Source organism: Cupressus sempervirens, chromosome 9 (assembly GCF_028749045.1).
Source record: "Cupressus sempervirens isolate cs-2001-9-10 chromosome 9, ASM2874904v1, whole genome shotgun sequence".
In the NCBI taxonomy this organism is placed as follows: domain Eukaryota; kingdom Viridiplantae; phylum Streptophyta; class Pinopsida; order Cupressales; family Cupressaceae; genus Cupressus; species Cupressus sempervirens.
The window spans coordinates 266,424,336-266,439,372 of record NC_143126.1 but is presented as its reverse complement, the minus strand read 5'-3'; the positions used below and the strand labels follow the sequence as shown (position 1 = coordinate 266,439,372).

General features: G+C 33.1%; 1 protein-coding gene across 1 annotated transcript in view; it reads right to left on the bottom strand.

Annotated features, from left to right (window-relative positions):
• Positions 1 to 244: 244 nt before the first annotated feature.
• The window catches only part of LOC149538479 (mitogen-activated protein kinase kinase 1-like), a 121,758-nt gene continuing 106,965 nt past the window's right edge, over positions 245 to 15,037 (bottom strand). Inside the window, exons 8-9 of the mRNA XM_089799810.1 lie at positions 1,098 to 1,143; positions 245 to 871 (exon numbers count right to left, since the gene is read on the bottom strand). Coding sequence (XP_089655936.1) covers positions 791 to 871; positions 1,098 to 1,143 — 127 coding nt within the window. The 3' untranslated portion in view covers positions 245 to 790. The remainder of the gene's footprint in view (positions 872 to 1,097; positions 1,144 to 15,037) is intronic.

Genomic DNA, 15,037 nt, shown 5'->3' with positions numbered 1-15,037 from the left:
CCCTGCATAAAAAATCCCAGCTGGCCGCATGCTTCATTTGATACTGTTTCAGCAATTATGCAATATGTTTCATTGATAGTTAAAGGTTTCAGGCATGAAGAAATATGCGTAGAAATACAAAAAATAAGAAATAAATCTGATATCAGAATGTTATTGAGCAACATAAGTTGACTATCATACTAGACTACTAGTACATTCTCAGGAATTAATGTCTGAATTAAATCAACAATAAATTCAAGCACCATTCAAAGAAGACAGAGCAAATTTTCATATAAACACACTCACCCATAGAAAATTCACATTTTGAAGGTTGGCTCTGACTTGAAGCCTGTATCGACTATACATAAACGTGCACAGAGGAAGAGTACCCTTTGCTGGATCAGCTAAAATAGCAATCTTGCACACAGGAAAAAGAATTTATCCATAACTAAATAGGGAAGGCTTTGCCCAGATTTCTTAAATAACTATCTTATAGCATCTCAGGCATGCTTGCCTCTAAAAGCAAATGTTAATAACAATCTGAAACCATCTTTTTAGTAAAAAGTGCGACTTTCTTCCAAGAATCATAAATAAAGACCATGGGAATGATGTAATTTCTTCACCCGCATGATATCAAAGGTGTAGAATAATTGCTTGTGCCAAAAACAATCAGAATATCTGTAATCATTTGTGCACATTAAGATGTACTCCACTAGAAGTTACAACATTGTTTTATTAAGGAAGTATCATCCTCTGGGTCCATATTTACTATGGAACCACTAAACGTTCAATTTGGTGAATTATGCAAGAACTATGCAGGTGATGATAGATTGCCAATCAGAGCTGCAAGATCAACATTTTGGTCTTCATATTTCTTGATGAATGGGTGATTCTGTTAATAATTCACATTAAGTCAGCTTACCAAAAAAACATACAATCAAGTTGCAATTACCACCAAGTTGCCTTAAACAAAAAAGATAACATCCAATCAAGTTGCAATTTCCCATAGTATGTAGATTAATTCAAAACAATATACCCTAACAGTAGCCTGCTAATGTAAAAGTACTTAAAAGCTACTGAATCAACAATTATAAAAATATCCAGGAAGTATTTATTACCAATAGATCTGTGGCTGTCATTCTATCCCGTGGTTCCTTTTGAACACTGCCATATACCAAACACACCTCATAAGCAAGCAAACATGTATCATAATCAAGTAATTGTAATACAACATATCAATTACTAAAAGACTAGAAAAAATATAAGTTGTTCAACTAGTAAAGGTGCTTGGCTCACATAGAACTCCCCAAGGCTCTATAAATGGCCGGGTAAAGAGACACATTGTCGATAAAACAAAAGGTTTCAAAGATGGAAGTTCAATAACTTAAATTTTTTTTTGCCTTTCATAACACATGTCGACTATGGTTAACATGGCTATAAGTGATTAAAGTAAGAAAACAAAGAATGTCTGTTTGGATCAGCTTCAAAATAAATTACCTATTAGTGCTGTGAAAGGTGATTTGCGGCCACTAAATGCTATATTGTAATGTCTCCTAATTATTCCTTTCAGTATTGGGACTGCATTCTTTAAAATTCAATTGCAAGTCTTCTTTCTACCAAACTTGTACTCAAACCAGTTGGGAGAGTGGCAAATGTAATCAATTATCTTAATAATCTGCAAGGATTAGATTTGTCCATTATGCTTGTGTAAAGATGGTGAGAACTATAATCAATCAATACCAGTTGGATGAACCTTAATTTGGACATCTGATATGTATATTGAATGTAATTGCAACGGATCACCTATCTAAGACAGATCTGAGTATGCTGATATATGTGCAATGTACTATAAGGGATTGCAGTTGCACAAGAGGGATCTGATCATGACAAGCAAGATTAAAGGGTTTTCAACTATATTAAGACTTCTGCTCATTTCCGTTCACAGTTAAGTCTTGATACCACCTTTTAAGCTGCTATAAACCTGGTCACAATTCTGCCACAAAGAGGTCACAATCTGCTCCAAACTCTTCATATTCTTCTGCTCAAATCTGAAATAACCTTATTATATTAAATCTGGAAAATCTCTCTCTCTCTCTCTGTATATGTGTGTGTGTACTTTAATTTATATTAAACACAGTCATATCTGCTCCAAACTCTTCATATTCTTCTGCTCAAATCTGAAATAACCTTCTTATATTAAATCTGGAAAATCTCTCTCTCTGTGTATACATGTGTGTGTCCTTTAATGTATATTAAACACAGTCATACCTGCATAAATTTTCTTTTATATCGGCACATTTGTTTCTTTTGGGATCTGCCAATATGTATTTATATCTGCTTTGTCTTAATTTCTTATTCTGTTGTTTATCTGCTCTAAATTTAATTATATTCCTGTCTGCTTCCCAGTTGTCTTTACACTCCTTCCGTGCTTTCCTACAATTATGTTTGATCCTTTCCATTTCATAAAACTCAATTCAAATTGTTATTATCCACTTCTCTTTTTATAAACCTTTTATTTCTCCCCTCCTTTTCTTGTTCCGTATTTCTTCACAATTTATACCTCTTCACTAAGAGATGCATCTTATACCAGCATAGCTTCCCTTTATTGTTGCTTTTCATGGGTCACTCCCTTTGTTTAGTATTAAGTTCACTATTAACCACTGCTTACTGCCTTGTAATTTTTCTTTATTTACTATCACTGTTACCTTTAATATAAGCAAATATCTTTGACTAATGCAATTGCTGCCTTTAGAGATTTCAATGGCTGACTTTTGGAATAACATCTGTACCTTTCTTTTTGTTAACTTACGTGGCAATTTATTGCTGACTTGTCTCTATATGAATCTGACTTATATCGCAGCCTTTTTAAAAACTGAGATCGCTCCATCTATTATTATTCTTTTTTAACACTTTCAGCATTATTTTGAAATTATAAACGCTACTTGTCAATATGAATTAATGTTCATTATCACTGCTTATATTTCTTCAACCAACATTATTGTTGTTTAATAGAGCCTACTTTCTCCAAAATATAATTGCTGTTTTTTTCTTTACTTCAATGCTCATTGTGAATTGCTAAACATTCATCACTGGAAATTCTTATTTCATTGCTGCTCATTATAAACTCTTTAAATCTCATTTTCACCATCAAATCATTTGGTTCCAATTGTATCAACCTCCTTTATAAAGATAGGGCCTGGAGCTTTCTCTTTGTGAGCTGAAAGGCCATCATACATTTTAACTTGAATCCTGGTCTCTATAACATACTCTATAATGTCCCTATTGAGTTTTATTCAAATTTGATAAATATATATTCTTCTAATCCGCCAGTGATATCCTCTTAGAAAGAATTCATATCATATTATATATATTTCATAGACTCCTTTTGGTACGGGCTGTGCCCCTTTGTTTATAGATATCTTTAATTTGTTTATGCTTATAGTATAATTTAATTTTAATTATTTATTTTATCACCTATCATTATTATTATATTACTATTATAATTATATTATATTATATATTTGTTTCTTGATCATGTTGATAATAGATAAGTTGTTATATCATTATTTTTATATTCTTAATTATATCATATTATTTATTTCTTTCTCTATTTTTGGTATTATTATTTAAATAATAAGATTTTACTATTTATTCTTTCATTCTTTTATTTAAACTCTATTATTATTAAAATCCATCTTGGGAATGGGGACATTATAGTCCACCCTTCCAAAAATTGCTTGTCCTCAAGCAATTCAATATTTGATCCTTGTGATTTGATCAATAGTCTTGCAACAACGATTTTAATTTGGGATTAAATAGTTATAAATATAAATTTAAATATCACAAGATTAGATTTAAATTACTAAGAATGATTTTAAAGGAGAAACTTATCTTGAAATATTGTGTACTTCCCACTCCTTACTTTGCCTTTCTTTGACCCATGACAAGTCATGATGAGTAATCCTTATAAGTTTTGGCATAGACTTTATCTCTTCACAAATCTTATGGATGCCCTCTTTTGCTATGTATTTGTAAACCTTAGGGGAGACTTTACCCCGCCCTTGGCCTCTATATATCCTTTTGGAATTTATCCATCTCTACAATCCTTAGGAGAGACTTTATCTCACCCTAAGGCCTCTATGAGTATCCCTTTAGGATGTACTCATCTCTGTGATTCTTAGGAGAGACTTTGTCTCATTCTAGATCACAAGGGATATTCTTTTAGGATTATCCCTCTCTCTTTAATCCTTAGGAGAGACTTTTATCTCATCCTAAGGCCTCTATGGGTATCCCTTTAGGATTACCCATCTCTATAAGATCCTTGGGAGAGACTTTATCTCACCCTAAGGCATCTATGAATATCCTTTTAGGCGATCCATCTCTATTTAATCCTTAGGAGAGGTTTTATCTCACCCTAAGGTCTCTATGGATATCCTTTTAGGCATATCCATCTCTATTTAATCCTTAGGAGAGACTTTATCTCACCCTAAGGCCTCTATGGATATCCCTTTAGAACTATCCCTCTTTGCAATCCTTAGGAGAGACTTTATCTCGTCCTAAGGCCTCTATGGATATCCCTTTAGGATTATCCATCTCTATAATTTTTTATTTTTTATTTTTTGAAAGAGACTCTATCTCTTCCCAAGTCTCATAGTTACTTAGTGTCATACAATCCTCTTGAATCCTTATTGCCTCTTTCATGTCATAAACTTTTGTTACCATTCATGTCTTTGGATATTCCTTTTCTAGAGTGTGATATTGTCTTATATGCCTCATCAATGACTTCCAAAGTGTTATCCTTGTATGGTTGTTCTTGTTCTTTTCATGCTTATTGTTTGAAACTAATACCATACTCCCTTACATTTGCAAATACAACAAATGCCTTGTACTTATTATTTATTTGACATAATATTCTTATGTTTTCGACATGGCTATCAACTTCCATCATGTTTTGTTCTTAAAACTATTTGGTTTAAAATTTAGGTTATCTTCTCCTCCATCATAATGTCCCCTCCTAAGTTGGTTTAGAAGAATTGAGACAACAACCTTGTATTCTCTCTAAATAATATAATTTTCAATATTTGATCTTCTTGTAAACTTATCCAATCCAAAGATGATGTTACTAAAACATATATTTTTATCATTTTTATATATTTAATAGAATATTTTAGTATCTAAAACTTGATGATTAAATATACACGTGAATTAATCCTATATATAATTAGTATTCTACATCTTCATATTCAAGTCCCACCTTTCATTCTAATTCTTATACATATTTCTCATCAGCTTCCTTGCACTTGAATGATGGGTTCTTGCATAGCAGAATTATATATTCTTTGTATACTGGTGGGTGTTGAATTCTTTCCTTTTCTTTGCTACCTTTGAAAATATAATTACAGTTACTCAGTGATAGTCGCATAGTCTTTGTAATGTATTGTTTTAATCAGTAAACAATAATCTGACCAATCCCCTTGTGAGAACTCTAACTGAAACTTGCTCCTTTATAGTTGTTTATTATCTCCTTAATCACAGTCTTAGGATGACTTTAATATAAACCAATGCATCTTATTCCTAGAATATTATTATTATCTATTCTAAAACACAATCCCGATGTATGGTTTAAATCGCTGGTTGCATTTACTCATATGCTTGGAGGGTTTGACCAACAATTTCACAAAGATAAACCACTTTTTTTCCACTGAATTCATTATCTCAATTCATGTGATGATAACTTCAAAATGCCATGGATGATGTTATTTATCAACATGTGTACTCATTGATAGATTGTCTTTTTACCCACATATGTGATTGCTGACTGTATTAATTGTTGAATGTATTATGTTGGCTGCGTATATTTTCTTTTTAGCTCTTAATAATAGTCACCATATAATTTCAGAAAAGAAAATGGGAAATAGTTAATGAAGACTCCAATCCGTTCACTAATGCTGACTGTTTAGAATACCCATTCTAATATATCCATTCCTGAATAATATTACCGGTTCTCTATAATTTAAATCCTGGCTTCCTCGGGTACGCTCAGAAGGTTTCCAAGGTCATTGCCTTACCCATCTATATCATACGTATCCCCAAACTCCTTTTTCTGAAATTTATATCAGTACTGGTGTTTGGTTTTTATCTGTATACTTTATTATGTCTACGTATTTCTTTGTTGCTCTTTGCTAGCACTTCTTCTTCCACGTTTCTCTCTATGGACAACTTTATAGATGCTCCCTTATTACTAAGTCTGAGAATATTTTAAAATGGCATACGAATTTGCAGACATAATTAAATTTGTCAGTCTCCTCGTACAGATAATCCTTCTAATATATTTTATGTTCCTTGCAGTTTCCCTTGTTAAGATTATAGCTACAAGTATAGTTGGATTGATTTAATCTTAAGATGCAATGTTGATACACACACACATATGATTACAAATATATTATATTATATTATATATATACATATGTATTATATATATATATATATATATATATATATATATATATATATATAATATATTATATATAAAAATCATATGTTATATTGTGATATATATTAACTAATAATGATTAATCATAAAGACACGTCTCCTACTCTTATATTTATAAGAGTTTGGGATCTGCATTTGAAACATATCAATTATAACGGCAATATTATTACATTTGCAGAAATCCTAGAATTTAACATGGTATCAGAGCCAACTGCAAATGTACCAAAGGAAAACAACAATGTGGATACAACAAATAAAAGATAGGATCATGATGACAAAACATGAAAAATCAGTATGCAGCAGATAGAATCAGAAGTCTTGAATAAATTGACAACACATCTTTAACAAAAGTCTTAGAGAAAATATATATATTGATCAGTGGGAATGAAGAAACAGATTTATCAAAATCATTGTAATCATCTATATTATCATGTAGCAACTTGAGTTAGTCTGAGGACTAAAATATGCATCAAACACTTTGAGATTGCAAAGACAGACAATTTAATCAGCATAAAAGAAATGAGGACATCAATAAAGATTCAAAGAAAACTGGTATTATAAACACTATGAAGGCTGTGTACAAGGATCTTGTAACAGAGATTGAAAGATAGATTATCCTGAACAGAGACATCGCTGAAACAATACACCAATCAATCAATCAAATAAAGGCAACACATTCTTAAATGCTTATTATGACCTTACACAAAGGCCAAATAATACACAGCAAATAAGTTCTAAAAACTGCATACATAATAGCAAATATATTAAAAGAAATGTACTGGTGATTGAGACACGTCACAAACAAATTGAAGAACAAAGTTTGCCATACTGTTGGACAGATCATTATAAGGATGTAGTGATTTGATTTGAATAAATATCTACATAGCAACAATTATGAATAGAAGTCAAATGACAAGGGTTAGAAGTCAGTGAATTAATCAACATCAATAACGTTAATGTGAAAAAGTGTGAATATTAGAATGGCAAGGAGCGATGCCGTGCAGATCTTTATACCATTAAAGGAATCCACAGTGATACTGTAGACATTACCAAACAATTACAAGACTAAAGTATTAAGACTTGCAATAGATACCATTTTCTAGAAATACGACAAAAGCTTCAATGCAACAAGGGCTCATATCAAGAGCATATTCAATGCAAAGATTGATGGTGCCAGATGTCATCGATAAACAAAAGGATTCAAATGGAGTTTATATCCACAGCAATGAACAGTTCCTCGTCAGATATGGAGTGCACAAGTTGGGGAATAATATTATTTAAGAGCACCTGATAATGTTGGAAGACATACACATCAATCTACAGTTATAAAGTTCAATGCAAATATAATTATGAAAAGAAAAATATAGGTTGTCAGGATGGAAGAGCAGCGATAGACAAAAATGTGATGGCGATTTAAAGGCTATCAAAGAAACGATCCTGCAGATAAACTTATATCCTAAACGGCGTATACTAGCGCTTGCACCGGGGCAGGGTGCAAGTGTATAGCCGATAGGCGTGAGGGATTGCAAAGCAGCTTTAAAATTCTGGAACAAGTTGCATAAATTTTTTATTTCAAAATCTAACTGGTCCAAATGAACTGTAGATCAGCAAATAAGAATAATGCCAATGCTGAAATCTATCTGAGTACTTACAAGAGGAATTACCTTGTCTGATTAAGCTTACATTGTGATCTAAGAAATTGGTAATACATAAAATACCACAAGGTTGTCTTCCATTAAATTGATTGAATCATAAGTGTTTTAGCAATAGTATTATCTTTACATGTGTACTTTTCATTGACTAAAATACATATCTGTACACATTTGATGATGATTCCAGATGGACATGTATTCTTTAGTTGCTGGGCTTGGTTGAAAAATTATTTTTGATGCACACAATTTGTTGTGCAATATTTTCTCTCTCAAAATGCAGTCACAAATTCTTGTCCAATAGAACATGTTCTACAGAGAGCACGCCAGATGAGGCCTAAACAAGTTTCCAATCAAATGTCAAAAGGCAGGGGATACACAAAGAGCACAAGGATATATAAGCGCCTAACTTGCCATATATTTAATGTGTATTACTATTTGGTGTGGAGTATAGTTTCACTCAAAGACATGAACATTTACCTGATATTTCATGTGTATCGCTATTGGCCCTGGTATAGAGATTCATTCCAAAGTTCAAATACATAAGCAGTAATGTGTACTGCTATTTGGTATGGGGGTAGAGTTTCACTCCACGTATATAAAAACTTGATGCGTACTGATATTTGGCCTGAGGTATTAATTCACTCCATATACATGAGTAGTTGATGGGTACTGCTATTTGGTACAGGGGTATAGTACTTATCTTGACAAATACGTAATGTGTATTTTTATTTGACCAGAGGCATAGATCCCCCCTCCAAATATGTTAGCACTTATCTTCCCAAATAGTTAATGTGTAGTGCTATTTGACCAGAGACAGGGATCCACAATGAAAATGTAGATTTCCAGGTTAGTTTTATGATAGGAAGTGAAATCATCCTATTATGAGTCATGACAGATTTGCTGTGCATAATTATAAGTCCAGAAAATATGTTTAATGGTTTCTCTTTTGTGGCGGAATATGCACTTGAGAATTTGAGTAGTACAGAAGGTTGGGCATTCATTTAGAACAAGTTTGCAGTGCATAACTTCCAAGGGAGAAATTGAGCTTTCCTCTCTACTGCTGATTTCCATATGACAAGGCCCAAGCTAAACTGGACCTAACAGCACTGAAAAAACTACAGCTGTTGATTTCAAAACAGAGCTTGTGTCAAGGTTTACAGTCACCCATATTCAGATCCGGGCATTCCTTGTTACTCCCAGAAGGTAACAAGCTGTTCCTAAGTAAGATCTAGTTTCATGGATGCAAAGCTTTAGCTCTGATCTGAATACAGTTTGCTGATAAATGTAAGTTGGCATCCCAAGAAATTCGGTGTCGGCCAAAGTCGGCAACGTGCAAGACCCCATCCACGTCATCCACCGCTCAGTAGCTTTCCATTCCACTCATCAAAAAGTGAGCCGGAAACCGGAGCCGCGAACTGAATTTCCCGGCCGTCACAAGCTGCAGCGTGAGGAATTCCCGATGGGCTATCGCCCAGGTGAAAGCCTATCGGCTAATTAATTATAATATAGTCAGCAAGTGCACAGACTATGAAAAGGAATGAAGGATACGTATGATATGGTGTAAGATTAAATGATTGACACTTCACGTGGGCACCACCAAATCTGTGATTTAGGGGGCTAAGTATTATTTATGATGGAGAATTTATTATGAATGCTTGAAACAAGGCGACCATGTTGATGGTGGAGCCACCAAGAGTTATAAGTTTTACTGAGTGATTTAAGGATTTACGAGGAAAATAAACTATATCTTCCATACAGTTATCTAGATGAAGTTATTGAGATGAGTAAGAACGTATTGTACTTTTTTTGACTTCACCTCTCAATAAGTGTTGTCCACGTCAACCACTAATAATGTAACAGATTGCACAACACATAAAAATGGACCCGCCGTCAAGGTAATTTGAACTATGTTAATAGTTATTTGAATTTGAATTATTAGTAATATTGTGACTTTTATAATATTGCTAACGAGAATATAAAATAGAACACAATTTGAGTAAAATTATAAATATTGAATATGATTAGTTATAAATAAGAATGTCACTCGAACATTAAAATAATTATATTGTTTAGAGGGAAGAGACAATATTACATTGTTGTGATTATTATGAATAATTGATTATTCTTAATATTATTATTATCCTTGGATATTATCTAATTGTCTCTCTCTTATTTATATTTCTATACGAGCTAGTTGCCTTGATATTTTCCTCCGAGAATGTTCTTACAGGTAAAGGAGGATTGATATCAACCTCAAAGGGAGTTTGATGCTTCATCAGAAGCATCATTAGATGAGGCGCTCAAATAATTGAGATTCAAAGGCAGACTAACATTTCAGTAGAGGCAACCTAGAAAGAGAGGGAGAAGATAGAGAGTGTGATTCTGTCAACCTTCAATGATCTCAGTCATATTGATTCAGAGGGAGTAAACCATATTAAGATGGATTCTCTAGTGATCCATAAATTGTAGCAGTCAAGAGGACTGTGATTCATGAATATACCTTGTGACTGTGATTTTGATGCACCCACCCCCTATGTACGTCATGAGGAAGTGATGACTTCTAAATGATGGCACTTTTATTTGCAAAAGTTACTGTAAGGTAATTTGAGTTGTTGTGAGATGTTACTGAATTCGTTAAGAATTCATTTGAACCATTTATGAGTCTCTCCTTGATGAATGAAACTTGACGTATGAGTTGTATAGTCATTCATGTGGCACAATTATACTTAATCAAGATATTGGTGTATTGTGGACGAGTTTGATAAAGTGGAAGGACATGTTTGCTTCTACTATTAAACTAAATGAATGTTTGGACCTTCTATGGACGAAAAGAGCAAGTTGGAATTTAAAAAAGGAGCTGTCATATTTGACACAAAATTGTTCAACAATATAAGAATGAGTGGAAATTTTACATTGTGGTGTGAATAATAGTCAATGTTCCATCCCACTTGTTCCATTCTCAGATAATCTAAAAAGACAATTTTTGAATCTTCATGTGTAGATAAGTATTTTTATCTTTTACTTTTATCTACTCTTTGTAGTCTCTCATTTGTAATTTTATGCATACTATAAAGGTTATTTGCCTTGATCTTTTCCTTTATGTTTGAGGATGTTCTTAACAAAAAAGAAGGTTGATACTCTACACATGCAACCAAATATTGTGCAAACTCAATCTAATGATAATAGCTCTAAAGACCTTGATGATCAAGATGGATGAAGCGAGGCTCTTGAAGCAAACATCCTTGATGATTGAAATTATGAGATCCTTCTACATGAAGAGGGAGTATGACACTTCTTCTAAGGTAACGTTGGAGACAAGAATCCTTGGGGAAGAGAGTTTTTGAGGACGTAACCAAAAAACCTGACTTCTTAGGATCGATGTTCAGAGGGATAAATTTTGAGATGCAATCCTTTATGGATGATATCTCTCTATGAGGAGAAGTTCTAAGAGAAATTCTTTGTAATGCACTCTCCTCTATGAGAGAGAGTCTGAGGTGAAAACCATTGTTCCACCCTCTAGTAGCAGCTATGGTGGGTCCACCCTTTGACTTGGTTCATGGTGGTTATCATGTGAGTTACTACATGATGTTGTTGTGATTATGTCATGAAAGGTAACAATTTTTCATTGATGTATATATTTAGAAGGGAGCTATTGAAAGGTGACGATATTATCAATAGTTGGAACTGTTATCATAACAGATTACATTAAGTTGTTGTCCCAGAGTGTTGGGAGTTATGATAATGAACAGAAGGTAACTATTGAAAGGTGATGATCTTATCAATAGTAGACCTATCTCCTAACACCAAAATGTGTTGGAGCAAGTGTTATCATGGTTCTTCGGGCTGGATTTCGCCGGACACCTTGATAACCAACTTATCATAGTTCTTTGAGCTGGATTTTGTCGGACACCGTGAAAGTTGTTATGGCTCTTCGGGCCGGATCTTGCTGGACACCATAACTTAAATCTATCATAGACCACACTTAAGGTGGTGTCCAAATCTTGTAATCAAATTGCTTTAAATCTCTCTTTGAAAAAGAGGGAGTGTTGAGAAATTTAGCCTCATAGTAAATTGAAGCAAATTCCATATCTAATATATGTTAATATATGTGTGAGTTGATGGATTTTTGTTGATATCCATAAATATCACATTGAGATGATATATCTCCATATACTTGAGAGCATATTGTGCTCTATAACAAATTCTCCTGAGCTAAAAAGGAGTGTTAAGATTATAGCTACAGTCGGATTGATTTAATCTTAAGATGCAATGTTGATATTATATATATATATCATATGTTATATTGTAATATATGTTAACTAAAAATGATTAATCATAAAGACATGTCTCTTCATGAGACATGTCTCCTACTCTTATATTTATAAGAGTTTGGGATCTACATTTGAAACATATCAATTATAACGGCAATATTATTACATTTGCAGAGATCCTAGAATTTAACATCCCTACCATTTGAATGTCGTTCCTTCGATTTTCTATCTCAATCACAAATTCCTGCAGACCAGAATTATGAGACTTTATGCCCATAATATTAAGATCTCATATAGAGGAATATCATTCTCTTATTATTTTCCTGAATTATCCAGCCTCATATTGTTCTTTTATTTGAATCTGATTGCTTATCCCTTTATTTATATGTTGATCATTAGTGATTCTCATCTGAAATACTCTCCAAAATCTGGACTCTTAGTTTAATTTGTATCCTTTGCTAATGCTGATTAAAATTTATATCAGGCAGACCATATTTTATAAGAAGCAGTGAATCCCTATTTGAATGCTTCAACTGATTTGTTGATCCAATATCTGAAATAATCTATATCTGAAGTATTTGTATCCTCTATCCTCTGTGATCATTCAGCATACTATATTTGTTCCAACTCCCTTACTTGTACTTCAATGGTTTTCCACTTTCATCTATAATTTTCCTTATTCTCCTTCATCATATGTTTACATTCACTATTTTTCACAGGATGGCAAGATCATGCTCTGATACCATTATAATGTCCCTCTTTAGTTTTATTCAAATCTGATAAATACATATTCTTCTAATCTGTCGGTGATATCCTTTTAGAAAGAATTCAAATCATATTACATATATCTCATAGACTCCTTTTGGTACGGCCTGTATCCCTTTGTTTATACATATCTTTATATTGTTTATGCTTAAAGCATAATTTAATTTTAATTATTTATTTTATCATCTATCATTACTATTATATTACTATTATAATTATATTATATAATATATTTGTTTCTTGATTATGTTGATAATAGATAACTTGTTATATCATTATTTTTATATTCTTAATTATATCGTATCATTTATTTATTTCTCTATTTTTGGTATTATTATTTAAATAATAAGATTTTACTATTTATTTAATTATTTTTTCATGTATTTAAACTCTATTATTATTAAAATCCATCTTGGGAATGGGGACATTACATACTCCTTATGACCATATTGTTCTCATGTTTAATATCAATGACAACTTCAATTTGACCTATGCCAATGTGTGAATAAGTGATCATATCCGCCAATCTTATATCATTCATGATGATCTTATTATTAAGCTTATCCAATGTATTGATGGACTTCATCATACTTTGAACTGTTTATAACTTTATCCTTTTGCAATTTTGTCTCTCCCACGAGACACAAAATTGAGTTAGGATGTGAACCATGAAATAAATTGACAACATAGCTGAAATCTGGACTAGTGTGGATCAGGTCAATCACACCTCAAATCAACTGTCAATAGAGGGTTGCATTGTTGTTAGGAGATGGGTGAAAACTGCAATCCTGATTCAGTGGGTGTAGATATGGGTTTGGATTCAAGCATGTGAAACTTCTTGAACAAGGTTTTCATTGGAATATTGTTTCTTTGAAATACAAAGACATGGCAATTTGTTTTCTATACCTCTAAGCCGACACAATAGAGTGGTAGAACTCCATCACCATAGGGGACATGACGGTCCTCCCCTCTCCAAAATTGCTTCTCGATAATGCTCACCGTATACCATGTTAGAAACAATAATCCACCAAGATAACTGTGAACGGGGGGGAGGGGGGGATGGGGGGTGAATCAGTTATCCAATAATTAAAACATTTATCCACCTTAAATAAGGTTACCCATTCAACCAAAGTAAACAACAACCATAACAAGATGCACATAGACAATTACACCAGATATGTTTACTAGGGAAACCCTTGATTAGAGGGAAAATCCCTGTGGGAATGATGCCCACAAGATATGTACTAATATAAATATTTATTGCTAAAGGATGGACCCTATTAGGAGTCTATTACAACATTTAGTACATAGAGTCCCCATTAGGAGACTTTGAATCCCTGTTAGGAGTTGTGGTACAATGTATGCAAGAAGAGCCCACTGCTAAACATGCAATTTCAATTACAAGAAAAGCTCACTACCCAAACAAGTAATTTACTGTTAGGTTTCTCTTTCCTCTATTCTGTCAACCGAACCAATCACTGTCAGACCTTGTAGACCAAGTCACGAACCTTGGATCCAAATATCAAACTTCGGATCACACAATAAAACCTCGGCAATGAAGTTTCCTTCACTTCCACTATGCTCTGCTCAACTTCGCATTCCACTCTTCGTGCTGCTTACAATCACTTCTCTTCGATACTCATGATAAAGGAAAATGTCCTTCCTTTATACCAAATCCATAAAACAATTCCCTGAGTCGGCTGTTACACCTTCTCAATTAACTATTATAGGACCACATTAAGAACACGTTACACTTAGCGATAACATTAATCTTTTGCCTTGCAATTTAAATAACTTCACGTATATGCAACATTATGACGAGTGAGCATAGCTACGTCATCATCAACATGTCTTCTTTACATCCTCAACCTCGATTC